This window comes from Maylandia zebra, linkage group LG3 (genome assembly GCF_041146795.1).
Source record: "Maylandia zebra isolate NMK-2024a linkage group LG3, Mzebra_GT3a, whole genome shotgun sequence".
NCBI classification, from domain to species: Eukaryota; Metazoa; Chordata; class Actinopteri; order Cichliformes; family Cichlidae; genus Maylandia; species Maylandia zebra.
In genome coordinates, this window is record NC_135169.1 from 39009127 (window position 1) to 39025888 (window position 16762).

The 16762-nt window shown below is 39.9% G+C and overlaps 1 protein-coding gene across 1 annotated transcript in view; it reads right to left on the reverse strand.

The window, feature by feature from the left end:
• The window catches only part of LOC101470132 (zeta-sarcoglycan), a 54875-nt gene that overhangs the window by 11431 nt on the left and 26682 nt on the right, over positions 1–16762 (reverse strand). Inside the window, exons 4-6 of the mRNA XM_004554480.3 lie at positions 10099–10186; positions 7712–7834; positions 6602–6674 (exon numbers count right to left, since the gene is read on the reverse strand). Of these exons, the coding sequence (XP_004554537.2) occupies positions 6602–6674; positions 7712–7834; positions 10099–10186 (284 nt within the window). The remainder of the gene's footprint in view (positions 1–6601; positions 6675–7711; positions 7835–10098; positions 10187–16762) is intronic.

Below are 16762 nucleotides of genomic sequence, written 5' to 3' on the forward strand. Positions count from 1 at the left end.
CCCAGAGAGCCTTCAAATCCTGTCTGTCCTGCCTTTGCTGCTTAATGTCAGACTTGTCTCACTGCAGATTCCTGTGTGGGTTCAAGCAGCAGTTTATAGCCAGCAAAAAAAAAACCCCAAAAAACTGAGTATGTTCGTTCTTGATACAATTGAGACCTGGAGACTTTGTGTCACATTGATTAGAAGTGAATCTACCATCTGTTGTCAAGAGATGTCAAAAGAATAGATGAAGTCTCCCTAAGTGTATGCAAACTAGATGACAGAAGTATCGCAGCTACACCAGGATAATATCACAGCAGTATCACACAGCTTCCTTTGCCTGTCCTGATGGATTTGGGACGTTCGCATTAGGAATCAGAGCACCATCCTTCAGAATGAGATGTGAAATTATGTCATTATGTAATTGACAGAAACATTTTAATATTTAAGCCTATAATTGTGGGCTACAAGCAAGCTGCTCCTTATCATCAAGCTAAGAGGGCAGTTAGGTAGAGAGTCGGAGCCAAGTTTACAGCAATTATCTCTCTCGTTTTGTCTCAAACTCAGTCTCGGGGGCGCATTTTACGAGTGGAACTGAACTAAAGAAATTACTGTGGGGCGAGGGAGCTGATCGGAGTCTGAAAACAGCTATGTCTAAAGGTAATGAAGCTGTGAGCTGAGAGCAAGAGATGACAAACTGGCGCCTCTCCAGCAGGACCAGATCCGCTTCATAACTGCAATCCCCTCGTTTTACAGACCTAACATCAAGAGTTCTCTTCTTTGTCAGCACAAGTGCAATTATCCACAAGTCGCAGCACGCAAGCATACCTTTTAGTTAGCAGGTGACGAAGCAGAGGACCAAACACTCTACTCAGTTGTAAACCTTGCACATTGCTGTCACAGCATTCATTACACAGGAGACTAAAGCATAAACAGTAGCGTGATTAAGTAATTAGTTAGATTCTTACTTATGCAGAGAGCAGTGTTGTCAAAGTATTCAGAAATTAAGAATTTAATTTTGTCTTTTGATATTTGTGGCTGAAATTACTTCAGAATGACTTTTTCTGTTTTCATCAAACATGAGGACCGGTTGCTAGAACCATCCCACCAAATGGACCAATTCAGCCCCCTAGAGTGCGGTGGAAAGTGTGGAAATTGCAGTGAAGTCATTAATATCTGACATGAGGTGATGTCAGTGTTACTGTGAAGAAAATAGTCGGTCTCAGAAAATCAGTTTCAACAAGTTGTTTGAATCATAAAAAGTGAAATACTTCTGTTGTTCAACGTTACCTGTCAAGGTTTTTTGCTTTTGCAGATTCGGTGAAATATGCAGTGCACATGTGGTAATCAATATTGCTAAATATTACTACAATTATTATTAGTGAGAATCTCAGATGTTCATCACAACTTTATAAATTGTTTGTTCACTGTTTTTACAATATACCTGTAGTTCTAGAAAGTCAGGTTATTATGCAGCTTTGTTTATACATTACCCATAAACAAGAGTGAGTTTAACACCCCTGGTCTTTGTTTTTCATCTTTAATATAATGCTCATTCTGCTTATCAAGGTCTCTTACCCCTTCCTGAAAGACAAAACTCATTTGGGAGGGGGTAAGAGACAGCCTTTGCATACAGGAAGTCCTGAGGGACTCGGTCAAATGCCAAATCTTAAGTCCACAAAACACACGTAGACTCATTGGGCAAACTTCCGTGCATATTAGGTAACCTCGAGACGATTAAAAAGCTTGTTCAGTGTTCCACGACCAGAATCAAAACCACATTGCCCCTCTTTAATCGTAACTTTGATTTAAAAAAAAAAAAAGGACTCTCTTCCCCAGCAGCTTGGCATATAAGATGGGACCAACACCCTAGTCTCCCAAACCATTGGCTCTGTCTCCAACTTCCACATGTGTTTTTGTTGTGCCTGAAATGAACAAATAAATGAATGAAATGAATGAATGAATGCTGCACAAGTGTGTTAACCAAAACAGCCTTACAAATCCCAGCTTTTTAACACGACAATGATGAGCAAGTCAACCCACCACCCCCAAATTCTGCTCCTGCTACATAAGGGATATCAGTGGGACTTAAAATATCCTCAGCTGCAGTCAGGCGGTACTGCATCCTGACTGTGCACAGTATAGAGTCAGGATTACACAGTGTGATATTCCTGCTTCCTGTTTCCAAGAATTGCCTTAAGGATGACCGAAAGTCTTGCTTACCGAACTCCTCCAACATCCAAATTTTGACTTCAGCTGTGGTTGCAACCCACTTGGCCTGTTGGCCTGACTTGTCGGCTGCCTGTGAAATCAAACTCAATAGGACTACTTCTTCAACTTGACAGCTGCCCTCTGGTGTCCAATATCTGGTTTGAGGTTACCACCAGACCAGGCACCAACCACTGAGTGGACCAGACCAGGCACCAGACCACCAGTCTCCCTCAGAATGCTGTCAAAGCTCTGCTGGAGGTGGGAACTGAAGATCTTGTAGATCAGGGCCTCTGATAAGTGAGCACCCTCTCACCACCTGGTTTTGATTAGTTGAAAGCTTTGCTCCACTCTTTACCTTAGTGTCCAACACATAAGGTCTGATGATATGATTATAAAATCAATCATCAAGTTCTGACTTAGGATGTCCTGTTGCCAAGTGCACTAATGGCGAAAAAGTGATTACCATGAAAGCAAAACAAATACAAAAACACTATTATTTTGTAAGGCTGTACCTTCCAACGGTCACACAGTTGTTTACCATGTGAGCATTGAAATTCCCCAGCAGGACAGAGTCCCAAGCACGTAAGGCTTTCAGATTGTCCCCACAAATTCACTTGAAGCTGTGTCACAAAAGTCTATCAGGTGATATTCTCACATAGACTAAGAACTCTCACAAGGCAACCAGCCAATAAAACAAATTAAGAAAAAGCAGATGACTCAGCAGATGAAGAAAAGTAAGCACAATCTTTCCAGTATGTGAAACTATGTCTAATTTTATTCCTGCTCTTGATTGTAGTTTGGAAAGATGTAGTTCTCCTGCTAGGTCTGCATCTACATCAACAAATATACATATTATAGATTTACAAATTCAGATTTCCAGTTCTCTCATTCCAGTTTAAACTTGTACATCTCAGTTGTCTCACGCTTAAATAGGCTGCCAACGCAAAAGATGCTGGAAGCCACTCTGGCTAAGTCATTTGCACTTGTCCACCAGTAAAAGTCACACATAATAAGTAATTAAATCACAAAAGGCAATGATCATAACAAACAAAGACAGACTTGAGTGCCAGCGTACACAGGTAAACTCCAGGAGAAGAACAGGTGCTTCAAAGAGGAAGAAGTTCTCATGTGGCTTTCTTTGATTTGACTCTGCTCTGTTCATCTCCCAGATTACTCCTGGCTTTCAGGGAAATAAAACGCATCACAAAGAGAGTGATGTTTCTTTAAACGGGGAAAGAAAGGTGATGTGGACGCAAGCCAAGCTGTGTCCTTATCATCCGGAGGGGCTTACTGCACAGGTGACACACGATTTGCAAGGAGGGCTTAACTTGTCATGATTTCAGCGAGGTGGCGGGAGGGAAGAGCCTCATTAGCATTTACGGAAAGGCCCAGAGCTGCATACATAAACAATGCTGAACAAGGCAAATGCCACTTTTAAAAGAAATACTGGAGATGTGGGAAAAAATGTTTTCTTTGGATAAATAATCAGATTGTTGAATGAGCTATATTGGGCATTAAAGTAAAAATCTAAGTATATATTTTACTTTAGTGACAGTGTTTTCTGAAGATGATGTCACCTTACTGACTACTTTATTAGATCTACATGTGTAATCATTCGAGGCTGTTCCAGCTCACATTTTACTGTTTGGCTATATCATGAAAAGTCTCTGCTTTGCGATTGTGGGGATGGAGTTTTGCTGGCACGGTGTGAGAGTTGGGTTATTTTAGGAAACAGTCACGCTTTCACAGACTCAAAACATGGCTGCTTTAACTGCTCATTGCTGGAAAAAAAACACATCTAATGGACAAAGGAAAGTAGTTTCTAAATCACTAATTCAAGGTTAAGATTACATTTTAATTTTTTTGTGGACAAAATATTAAACGTTCCACTTCATCCAATTTCTACTGTAAAGCCTAGTTTAGTATTTAAAAAATGTAACCACTGACATACTGAATTTAAAATATGCAAGAGACTTTTACTCTTTAATCTGAATCTTGGTCATTTACAGTCATGTGGACAAGAAAGTTTTCACAGGAATCTCTGAAAAACCAAGAACACCCCACGAATCACAAGTTTGGCAGCAATAAGTTTAAGTAATCCTTTTCAGCATCTATACATCAACTTCTCACATTCTTGTGGATGACTTTTACGCATCTCTTCTTTACAATGTTGCTTCAGTTCATTGATGTTTACGGGCTTTCATTTATGCACAGCTCTCTTAAGGTAATACCCAACATTATTTCAGTTTCAGTTGAAGTCTGGACTTTGGCTGAAATTGGGTCATGGACAATGATCCAAAGCACAGCGACAAACCTGCTAAAAAAGAAAAGCATCAGGATGTTGCAGTGGTCCAGTCAAAGTTTATCTGTTGGACAGATGTCCTCACATTGGACTTCAGAACACTTTGGTACTCAGAGGGGTTCATGGTCGACTCAGCCAGTGCAAGATATCCAGCACCTGTGGCTGCAAAACAAACCCAAGTCTTCATCCCATCCACCACCGTGCTTTACAGCTGGTATGAAGTGTTACGTTTTCTCCAAATTTGGTGCTGCACGTTATAACCAAACATCACTTTGGTCTCATCTCTCTGAAGAAGTCTTGTGTTCAGATGCCACTTTAAAACATAGCCCATACTGATATATTCTTTCTCTTCACAAGCCATGCTTGTTATTGTTTTTCTAATTTTACTGTCATGATCTTTAACATTTAACATGCTAACTGAGGCCTGTACAGTCTCAGTAAAGCTCTTGGGTTTTCGGTAGTTTCTCTGAGCATAGTTTGAACTTGGTGTGAATTTGCTGGCACTTCCACTCCTGAAAAGATTGTGGCATTGTGTTAACGCACAGTTAAATGCTCCAGACCAGCAAAATGCCAAAACCTTTGCTTTCATTGAGGTGCTCACACTTGCTGATGATCAATTAAGCAAGTATATTTGATTAGAATTACCTTGCTGTGACTTCTTAACTACCATGGAAGCATTAAGGGTCTGCTGAAGTTTTTCACAAGAGAAGAGTCCTGCATTTTTTTTTTCATGACTGCAACTAAGAGATAAAAATTGTGATTTTGCTAATTTGCAGGTAAAAATCCATTTGGTTGTAGATTTAAATTTGAAAAAAATCTGATTAAAAAGCTTGTTTAATGATTATTTTAATAGCTTGCAATAACTAAAGAGGAAGCAGGTCCCCCAGGATATCCTCTGAAGATTTCTGTGAATTATAATAAAATAAAATAAATTAACTTTTATATTTATTTTGCATCAACTGCAATGTTGTTTTTCCCACAACCCACTTATTCAATAAACAGACAGAATGTTATTAGGCTTCAAGTGATGTCATAAATAACTCACAGGATTATGTTTCCTTCATTTTACTTTTTTAAGAAAACCGTTTGACTCAACATAAAAAATAAAAAAATAAAAATCTTTCATAAGACATTTGGAAAGAAAATTAGGTCTATATAAAAGGAGTCTTTATTTAGTCCTCACAGTACAGTTTGTACATCTGTTTGCTTGGAAATACTTCAGTAATTCACCAGTGAGGGAAGACAGTCGTCCACAGTCAGACAGCATCGTGGATTTTAGGAAATTCAATTTGGAAATCTTTAAATTAAACCCAAACAGAATCAACCTTTGATAAATTAAATATCTTTGATCGAATATGCTTTTAAACAGAAGAAAATCAGAGCCCAGCTTAAGTCATGTTGCCGTTTCTGTGTGTCGACCGTCTCCTGTTCGGTTTCCTCTCATTAAGACTTTGACCACATTGCAGATGGTCGCTCCTGAGCTGAGCCTGTGTGTGTCTGTGTGAGTCCTGTGTGTGCGCACACGCTTTAAAGTGAAACTCATCAGTATTCCTCTCACTCTGGGGGAATTAGCTGCCAGAACACCGCTTTTTCTGCCAACTTTGATCCCAGCCCTCCTTTCAGGACCAGTAAGGTGGACAACAAACCACACTCGTTATAGCTCGTTAATGGACCGACGCAGGGCTCAGAGCCTCAGGCAGAGTGCAGTGAGGATCACATGCACGAGGGAGTATAGGACTCCAACACGTAGCTCAACCTTACCCCCTTCTCTCCAAGCTCTCTTAGTGCTTTAATCAAATCCTGCCTGCCAGAGAATAACTAACAAATTAGCTCAACCCTCGGCTGTAAAACTGGTCAAATCTTCTTTTACATTTGTATCATAACAAGGCGACCAGGAGACGCTTGAGTACAAGAGGGTGCTTGAGATAATGATATTGGTGAATAATGGCTGCTGCCACATGTGTTTTTTTTAAGCACAGTCATTGACTTTGAAATGCCACAGAACATCTATCATCATTATTTAAAGATCTTAATTTTAATTTAACAGGACATGAACAGATGACATTAAGCTTTAATGAATTTCAGTAAAGTCATTGAATATGAACTTACTTCAGGTCTTCAGAAGCCCTCGCCTGGATCAGAGGAGTCTCCACTGAATGTCCGAACACGGCTCCTTCCGAGCCTGCGGATAAAACAAATCCCAGATCGTGTTCAGTGCAGCTTTATATTATGTTCCACAAAATACTTTTTTGGTAACGATTTAAACATAGAAACTAAATCCATATTTTTCAGTGACTTGCATGATTCAATTACATTATATCACCATTTAAAAGAGAAGAAAAAACAAGTGAACAGACTGCAGGCAATGGGCACGTATTGTCCACATAAACCTCCTGCTGCAGTCTTTCAATCATTAAAATCCTTAGAACAGCTAAGCCCAGCACTGGCTGTGTGATTAGCTCTGCTGCCTATTTACTTGCCAAGCAAATGTGTAAAACCAGAAGACCAATGGAGGCAACTCGTTCATGCTGTTGTTTACACCAAATTCTGACCCTAACATCATGATGTGGCAGGAAAAAGACTCACCCAACCAGGTGACCAATATCCAATTTTGGTCAGCCTGTGTCAACTGTAGCCTCAGTTTCCTGTTTGGAGCTGAGAGTGTCACCCAGTGTGGTCTTCTGCTGTATATTTGCATTCAGAGATGCTCTTCTGCATACCTTGGTTGTAACGAGTGATTATTGGAGTTACTGTTGCCTTCCAATTAGCATGAAGCAGTCTGACCTCTGGCATCAACAAAGCACCCAGAGAACAGCTGCTCATGGAATATTTTCTGTTTTTTTGGACCCGTCTTTGCAAACTCTAGAGATGTTTTAGAGGGAAAATCCTAGTAGATCAATCACGCCACGTTCAAAGTCATCTGACTGCATGCCCAAATGCATTGCTGCCATGGCTGACAAACAAGCAGCCAAACGGGTGTACCAAATGAAATCACCAGATAGTGTATATTACTTGTGTTGACATATTGTGGATTAAAGTCTTAAGTCTTACTTATGCCTTACTCATTAATGTGCTGGACTTCTAATATACTCTGGGAAAACCTACAGTACAAAAACTTAAGATTCAAATCTGCCCTTTTAGTTTTAGACAATACACCATTGATCACGGTTTATTTAAGATATCCAAAGACAACTGAGTGAGACTCCAGCATCGTCTTACCTGTGACTGTGAACTTTTCTGCTGCCATGATGACCTCCTCCTCGTCGGCAGTGAACAGAAGTGTGCCCCCGTCTCTGCTTCGCACCTCCAGCCTCTGACACTGGGCTTCCACAGCCTCGGGACCTGCAAGAGAGACGTAGATACTCAAGTTTCCATTGAAAACCTTCAGTAAACGTTGCTGAGTGCACTCAATTTAACGGCAAAGGAACGATTCAGCTTATTTGTATTCATTTACCTCTACTGCATTTTCCAGTATTTTATGAATGTTTCTAGATCTAACTATACATTTTAGTTACAATTAGAAAAATTTCCACCTCAAAAGTTTTATTAGTCTGCAGTGGTAACAACTTTCACTTTTTGAAAATATCGCTGTCAAATAAAGGTTGACTTATGCGACTCTGGTCTTTTAAATCTGCTCCGGGAAGCTACAGTATGTTTGTGCATGTAAGACTATTAGCAATCTGAAATACTTTGTGGAGTGCTTGCTTTGCAAATGAAAGGCTCCTAACAAAGCTGGATCAGCCATGCTTCTCTGATGAATGAAGACAAATCAGTAATCTGTTCCGCTGGTGAGGAATATTAATTCCTGTTCTCCAGACTTTGGTGTTTTTCCAGATGTGCATGCACAAAATTCGTCTCCTTTTCTTGCTCTCCTCTCCTCTCTCTGCCATTAATCCATGCCCTGCGACGGCTGGGGAATTTAATTATTCTCGCTGAGTTTCATCTCATTTCAGACGAAACGCAGTACCCACAAAAGCAGGCGTAATTTTCAGAGGAAGGTCAAGCGTGACCAAAACTTGTCATATCAACAGTCTTGTCAAATCACCATCAACTCTCTACTTATGCTGGCTAAGATCAATAGCTATTAATGTTAATAAGCAGGTCATTTGCTTTCTAGTGGTGATTAATCATGTAAATGACTTTGGTAATTTAGTCTGACTGATGGCTGAACCTGATGATAAAGAGATGAAACTATTGCTCTTTCAATAAGAGCATCAAAGGTTAGCGTCTGGAAAAAAAACAAACTACTCGAATAAGATGTAGAAGCATTAAAGAGAACTTCAAGATAAATTGTTGTGCTAATCTTAAATGAAGTCATCAACAAATGGTATTGATCTGGTAATTTATACAGCTGTAGCCAGATTAATCCAAGACCAGTTTTTTTCAATAATAAGTTGTACAAAGAGAGAGGAATACAATGCTGTGCAAAAGTCTGGAAGTGCATCTTATTTCTTCATATATTTTATTAGAAAAACATTCATAAGCCAAAAACAGAGATTCTACAACTCTAACAAGCTTGAAAGTCAGTATCTGGTATAAAAATGTGATTCTTCAACACAGCCTGAACTGTTAGGCAGCTTTCTTGTTATTTAAATAGTCTTCAGGAACAGTTTTCCAGGCTTCTTAAAGGACATTCAAAGCTCTTCTTTGGATGTTGGCTGCTTTTTGTTCTGTTCTCTGTCGAGTTGATCCCAAACTGCTTCAATAATGTGCAGCTCTAGGATCTGGGGAGGCCAATCCATGACGGACAGCATACCACTGTGTGTTTATTTCTATCCAGGTATTCTTTTACTGCATTGGCAGTGTGTTTTGGATCATTGTCATGCTGAAAAATGAATTGAGTTGCCAATCAGAAGCTTTCCAGATTGTATTACATGTTGGATCAAAATCTAATCGCGTGTTTCTTTTCCAGTTCTTTTGTAATTTGGCAGAACTCAGCCTTTTCTCCTTGTTTTGCTTCCTTAAGAATGGCTTCTTTGGCACCCGTTTAGGTTACTGGTTGAGCAAGCGCCCATATGCCTTGTGGATGAAATGGAGCAGCAAAGGTTCGAGTCGAACCTGTGGCCTAATCTCTCAGGTCTCTGTCAGGACTTTTTTCCTTTTGTTAAGAACATAACTTTCAGATACTGTTCTTCTACTAAAGATAGTTTTTGAAGGTAAGGTTTCAAAACAAAATTTTATGTTTGTCAAAATGTGTTCTCATAATCATAATTTTCATAAATACACATGATGAAAAGCCTTTTTGCGACAGCCTGCTGGTGATAAAATGCTTAAAAATACAATTTTAAATTGGAAAATGGAAAATAAGTGAAAAAGCAGCCAATCTCCAAGGAAAATATTTTATAAACCTTTAAAAAGCCTGGTCAACGTTTGCACAAGTTAAAGTTTAAAATGGCAAACAGCAACATATAATGAAATGAGGGGTGGCTCAAGACCTTTGCACAGCACTGTAAAAACTGAAACTACTTGTAGGCTACATTGCAGACAGTCATTCCACAGCAGGTGTTTCCTTGCAGGTGAGGCAAGCAGCAATTTATAGTTTCAGGATGGAAATGGCACCAGCAGTAGTAGTGTAGAGGTACACAAAGGAGGAAGTGGAAACTCACCCACTGTGAGCTGACCAGTTAGCAGGCCTTGTTCGTTTCTGGCATTCAGCGTTACGTTCTTGTCTGACCGCAAGACCAACAAGCTGTCCTAGGGGGAAGCATGGAGGGGGGAGGAAGAGACACACAGTGGGAGAGAGACGGAGAAGAGAGGAAAAAAAAATGCTGCATTAAAAAGCTTAAATCTCATAAACAGCGTTGGAAACTGTTAAACTTATTCTTTCAATGTTAAAGAACCACAGAGGAAGGAAGAAATTAAATATGTAAGATCACTGAACAGGCATTATTTAAATCCCCACACTCAGCAGCTATCAGAGACTGCCTTGTCTTGTTGAAATCAGAATTAATGTAATTATGCTGGTTCGAAGTAGATTGTAGTCTACAGTAAAAAGGTTTCCCAAGTGGATCTTTCCTGGATAATAACCACCGAATTACACAACATTAAGGCTAAAATGGAACAAATTAAAACCGAATTATTGAAAGATGAGTGATGAAGTGAAGAAAGAGATAGAGGAGGAGGAAGGGGTTTGCGGGGCAGCCGAGGACGTGTGTGTGATGAGCGTGGGTGCATTCTTTTCATCGCTACAGACATTTCGGCTGTGGACCTGTCCTGCTTTCTGGCAGCTTTGCATTTTGCAAGTTTATAGCTTGTTGACATTTGAATGATGGCACATGTGCATTTTGAAAAGGCTTTGAAATGCACCCATTCTACCTCAGACGTCTACATTTCCCAGTAACATCATCTTATGAATACATTTAGGAGACTTCTACCTGGACTTTAGATTTTAAATACCTGACCGCTACAATCACACACTTGCTATCACACAAAGTATATATGGTTGAACATCAACATACTCTGGGAGGGTTATGTGGGTCTGCGAAAATGTGAAGCACATATCAATGTTTCTTGTGTGTTGTATCGGTCTGTCAAACGTCCTAAAGCAGCTAGAGATCTTTCTCTTGGTACTTGACCAAAATATTTTATAAACCTATAAGAGCAACATAAATAAGAATTCTGTAAAAGCAGATGTTGCTGGAAGCTCAGTGACATAATGACAACTTGTGCTCTAGGGCTGCAAACCCAGACAGTATGTCAAGACTGCCTTAATTGATTTTTGGACATCTTCAGGCAGCATAAGAAGCTGTAGCAACACTGACCTAGCGCCACCGTATAACTCTTATGGTGAAAAGTTAGCAGTAAGCAGTTACTCTTTTACACATGCCACAGAGCGAAATTACCCTTCACTTGGAATTGTTTTGAGAGCTCTGTGTGTCGTTTCCTTTTTAAACACGCTGTTTTTATATTAAAAATGATCCCCTGTACACATGTAATTCAGCACAGTTTCATAACACAATTCAATCTATCCAACAAGACCATTCAGTGTAAATTAGTGGCAGAGGGCTGGTTGGGCGATACTTCTATGCGAGTTAGTCACCAGGAGGAAGTAAAGAGAGATGAATAACTGGTGCATCCCAACGATGTTTTAGCCACAGTGCTGAAAAGCTTTTCTGTAAAAGTGGATCTATTCTGCTTGCATGTGAGCTGAGATATATGTGCAAGTAATCCATGCGACTCCGCTGAACAGTCAATTCCAGGCGCTTTCTTCTATTTCTATGTCGATAAAAATGGGTATCCTTAATACGATCATATGATGTGTTAAGACCAGACTAAAGCTGCAACATACAGTACAACAACACGTGAGCTTTGCAGGGTCCATTTCAAGCATGTAATTTTAGCTTTTTTTTTGCCAGGTGCATGTTATTCACAGGTATGGGTAAACCATAAGGCATAAACATGCAAACATAATGACAGTTGATTTCTGAAATCCTTTTTTACCATATGGGTGTTTACTTAAGTCTTGAATACCAATATTTTATTACACATTTTATTAAATGGAGGTGGATTGTGTCTGGCTGACGAGTGTAGGAGTGCGCTTATTTTTCAGACAATGGAAAGCTGGCATTGTCCCGTGATCACACAGGGATTTAAATATATTTTACTCTATATAAACAGTACTATATTTAGCTTTGATTTATTCTTTTTGTTTTTTAAATTTTAATGTAATTAAGCAGTGCAGGATGCCAACTGCGCAAACAGACCAAACAGCATGGGCACTCATTGCCAGTGTGTTTTATTTTGCTATTTTAGTGGCCTGAATATATGAGAATTTACCTCCGTACATGTTAGGGGTACACTAGTAACTGTAGAAGGTTTTTTATGTTTAGTCAGGTAAGCCAGCTGCTACTTTCTTTAAAACACCAACTGGTGCTGATGGAGAATTTTACTATTACTTTACTGCAGCACTCTGATCGTTCTGCAGTGTGTTAGTCAACCACAGGCTCATTCTGACCCAGGAAAAACGTCATGTCACTAGCTCTACAATTGTACTAAAACAAGTGACATTTACAAGCATTTAATCACAGCCTAGTATTTGAGCAAATAATTCTGCCGTTCCCTTAATAATTATCTCAACTTTGCAGAGGTCATTTGGTTCATTTTCATTCCCCGCTCGCTCCTTTCCGATGTTAATGTGCATCATCAAGTTTCACCACGAGGCAGCGGCATCATGGAGAAATTTGACTTCTTGATTTGAAGTATCCCTTTAAAGAGTTTATAGGTGTTTAACAGTATCCTGAGGGGGCACGGCTGAGACGCTCGTGCTCTCCTTAAAACCTCCCCGGGATCACATAAAAGGCTTTTAAAGTCACTGTGTCTGACGAGGAAGGTCAAGCGCAGATCAGAGTGAATGCACGTAAACGGAGCCTGTTGTTGTAGGTGTACCGGGCCCCATCAGACTGAAAAATTACCGTGACTGGTATACGGCAGAGGATGCCTCCCCGCATATGATGAATAAGTTCAGAGCAGAAAGCGAGAGCACGTCACCCTGCTCCTAAGAAATAGTTTCAAAACAAAGCAAATGTGTGCTGTCTGACGCTGTTGACTTTCAGCGAGTGAGTATAAAATGAAAACTGTTTAAAGCACAGATAAAGAGCACTGTTCAGAGTTTAACTGTAAGCCTAACTATCTATTTGCATAGACACATTTAAATTTTAATTATACCGATTGTTGTGCTGGAGGCTCATTTACATACTGAGCGGCACAACTAAATGTAATTTTTTTTAAATGCCAGGCGTGAAAAAGCAATGCTTATTATGCCTTAATTTCCTCATTTAAATAAGAAATCTTGCAGCAGGCTGTTTAAAAACATGTCTGCAGTCATATTCAATATTAAAAGTTGCCTGTATTTTAGTGCAATGCAAATCAAAGCGGTTCTAGCTTTCCGAGGCGACGCTGCAGTTTGCGGTTTAAGCTGCTCGAGATTAACAGGTGGATGGCTTTAAGCCGTCTTTTGCTGACTTGAATTCAGAAATAGTGCTTACAATCAGCTCTCTCGTGCTTATCAAATGCAAGTAGGTGAGGCTTAGTGAAGGAGAAGTTTCACTCCAATAAAGATACACCTGCATCTGCGGCTATTTATAGATCAGTCAGGCTCCCCGGAGACGATAACGAGAGCCAACAGTCTGAACAGCAGAGATGTGATTAACTGTATCTGGGCACTGCGATGCACTTGTACCACTGTGTTCAGTTTTCAAATTCCAACCAAGTTTTCATTTGATTTACATCTTTATCAGCGACAGTACCATCTGTATCTAGTGGTTAAAAAGTTACAAGATCATTTATAAAAACCCCAGAAATGTTGTGTTATTATAAAATCCATGTCTGCTCCATGATTTGTGAAGATTACCTTTAAATAAAGACTGACTGCTCCCACATCTAGAGCCTCCCAGCTGTCAGATTTGATCTCCGTACTGTCGTTCCTAATGGGGGTAAAATTCTACAGTTGCAAGCAGCTGTGGCTTGAGAGGGTTAAAGAATTCAGCTACAATTACTTTACTATATAAATGGAGAATTTGTAGTTGGTGTACATCCCAGGCCTCCTGCCTTGTGTTATGTCCAGTCCAGCAGCTGATTTCTTTCTTTCTGTAAATGTTTGAGCTGGCAGAAGAAAAAAAAGTTCTTATCATAAATAAAAACACTTGCCTCTTAATCGCCAGTAATTGAAAGTTCTTGGAATTACATCATTAAATTACAAAAAAACAGCAAAAAGACTAATTAGAGTGGACTGGCCACTTTGCTAAAATATATCACTGCTGTTCACTGAATCTAATTTGACCACAGTTTGTCCTTAAAGGCAGCAGAGATTATTAGCCTAATGCATGTGCAAAACAGGAGCAATTCCAAAAGATAAATTGCTAAACTCAAGACGCGTCTCCTTTGTGCATTCATTTTCTGTTTGCAGAGAAATCTGCTGAGACTTTAAGCTATGCAATCCCACGTGCCTAAAATCTTTCATTTAACTTGACGTTAACCAACTTTAACTTTGCCCCAACCAAAATATTCAGATAGCCATATATATTCATCTGTGCAGTCCCAGTGTCATTTAAAAGTTTATACTAACCAGCTATCCAACCCTTATTTATTCCAACATCTTTGCAATACTGATAGTGATTAGTACTGATCTACCCTGTGAGAAGTTTCCTCTCGATGAAAGCGGGAGGGGGAAGAAGTGCCCGCTCACACGTCTGCTTTCACAAACACTTGAAATTATAAATGCAGTGTTCCTCTGACAGGTAAAACTCCAAGTGTGACGACGATTTCAAAAAGCCTGAAATTGCTGTTGCACTGTTGCACTCAGACGGGCAAAAATGTTGAGTTCCAAACTGATTTGTCGTGCCTGAAATTATAACAGTATTGTGGCTTTCACAGGTGTAATTTAAGCTATTGTCTCGCAATCATATGCTTGAATTTTGTTGTTATCCAAACGTCTGATATTAAGGTCATCTCGCGGTATTGTTTTCACAGTCCTCATACAAGACTGTGTTTGGTGGGACAGCTCAAGTTTGCATGTAATGTGCTATCTGCAGAAGCTGACAGGTGACGGGAGAGAGGCGGGGAAGGAGGGAGGGCTGAGATAGGTGGACAGACATGCAGGCAGTGAGGAAGCCTTCGGGGCAGGAAAAAAATAATATCGAAACTCTTCCTTCCATCCATCTGCCTGTCAGTTTTGACAGACAACTCAGCACAGGTACATATGAGAACTGCAGCAAAAGAGGCTAACATTATCACACATATTAAAACAAGCTGAGTGTTAGGCTCTAACGTTTTGCAAAGAAAAGCGTCTGGGGGGCGATTAGAGGATCATCAGGGGGTCCTTTTGTCCCTCTGTGGGGGGAAACTCCAACTAGGTTTATATCTGGGACTCTCCACCATTTGACCTTAGAACTGAAGAAGCTTCTCGGATGAGAGGTGAAACGTCTTCAAGCAACTTAAAGAAGTCCAGACGCTTTTCGTTGCAAGCTCCTTTGACTACGATGACCTGGATGACTGAGAACCTTCACAGGCTCTAACGTTTTACACTTCATTTATGTCCTTACTATTTCAACTCTTCAACTCAACATTATGGTAACACTTAGAATGAATATAGATAATAGACCCTCATTTGATGGCGTGTGTGTTATTGAGCATTTTCTACAATATGGGCAAAGCATTTTTTATTAAAAGGAACAAAATTATTGAAATCTACTCAACCCTGTGTGAAAAAGTAATTGCCCCCTAAGCCTAATAACTGGTTGTGTCATCGTGGCAGCCTTTGTGATTATAGTCATTGAGTCTTTCAATCTGGAGGAATTTCGGCCAGTCCTCTTTGCAGAATTGTTTTAAGTTAGGCCAAACTAGATTTTCCAACATTAAGGGCCTGTTTAAGGTCAAGCCAAAGCACCTCAATTGGATTTGATTCTGGACTTTGACTAGTAAAAGCTTAAATTTGCTTTTATGAGGCATTCAAAAGTGAACCTGGTATGATTTGGATCATTGTCCTGCTGCATAACCCAAGTGTGTTTGAGCATCAGGGCACAAACTGATGGCCGGACATCCTCCTTCAGGAGAGAGAAAAAGTCATCATTGCATCAGTTACAGCAAGACCTGAAAAAGCAAAGCAAACTACCACCACCATATCTCAATGCTGGTGTTCTTTTTATTTATTGCTGTGTTAGTTTCATGCAGACGTAAAAGGACAAAAGTTCAACTTTTGTCTCGTCAGTCCGCAGAATATTTTCCAAAAGTCTCTGAGATCATCAAGACGGGTTTTGGCAAATGTGAGACGAGCCCTTGAGTTCCCTTTGGTCAGCAGTGGTTTTCTCCTTGTTCTCTCCCGTGGATGCCCAGTCTCTTTCTTTGGTTCAATCATGAACTCTGACCTTAAGTAAGACAAGTGAGGCCTGCGGCTCTTTGTACGTTGTTCTGGGTTCTTTTGTGACCTCCACAGTGAGTCGTCGGTAGCCCTAGAAGTGGCTTTATAACACTTTCCAGACTGATAGATGCCAAAGACTTCTTTAGATCGCATTTTTGCATTTTTGGCTTCTTTTTTAAAAACTTCTTCACTTTGTCAGACAGGTTCTGTTTGAGCGATTTCTTGATTCAGCAGGTCTTGTATGCATGGCTCGTAAAACTGAACTCAGCTTTCCAAAAAATGCAGTTTATCACAGTTAATTCATGACTTAAAGGGGGGGGGGGGGGGGGCAATTACTTTTTCACACAGGGCCAAATAGATTTGAATTATTTCTTTCTCTTAATTAATCAACATTTAACAACTGCATCTGTGGCTAT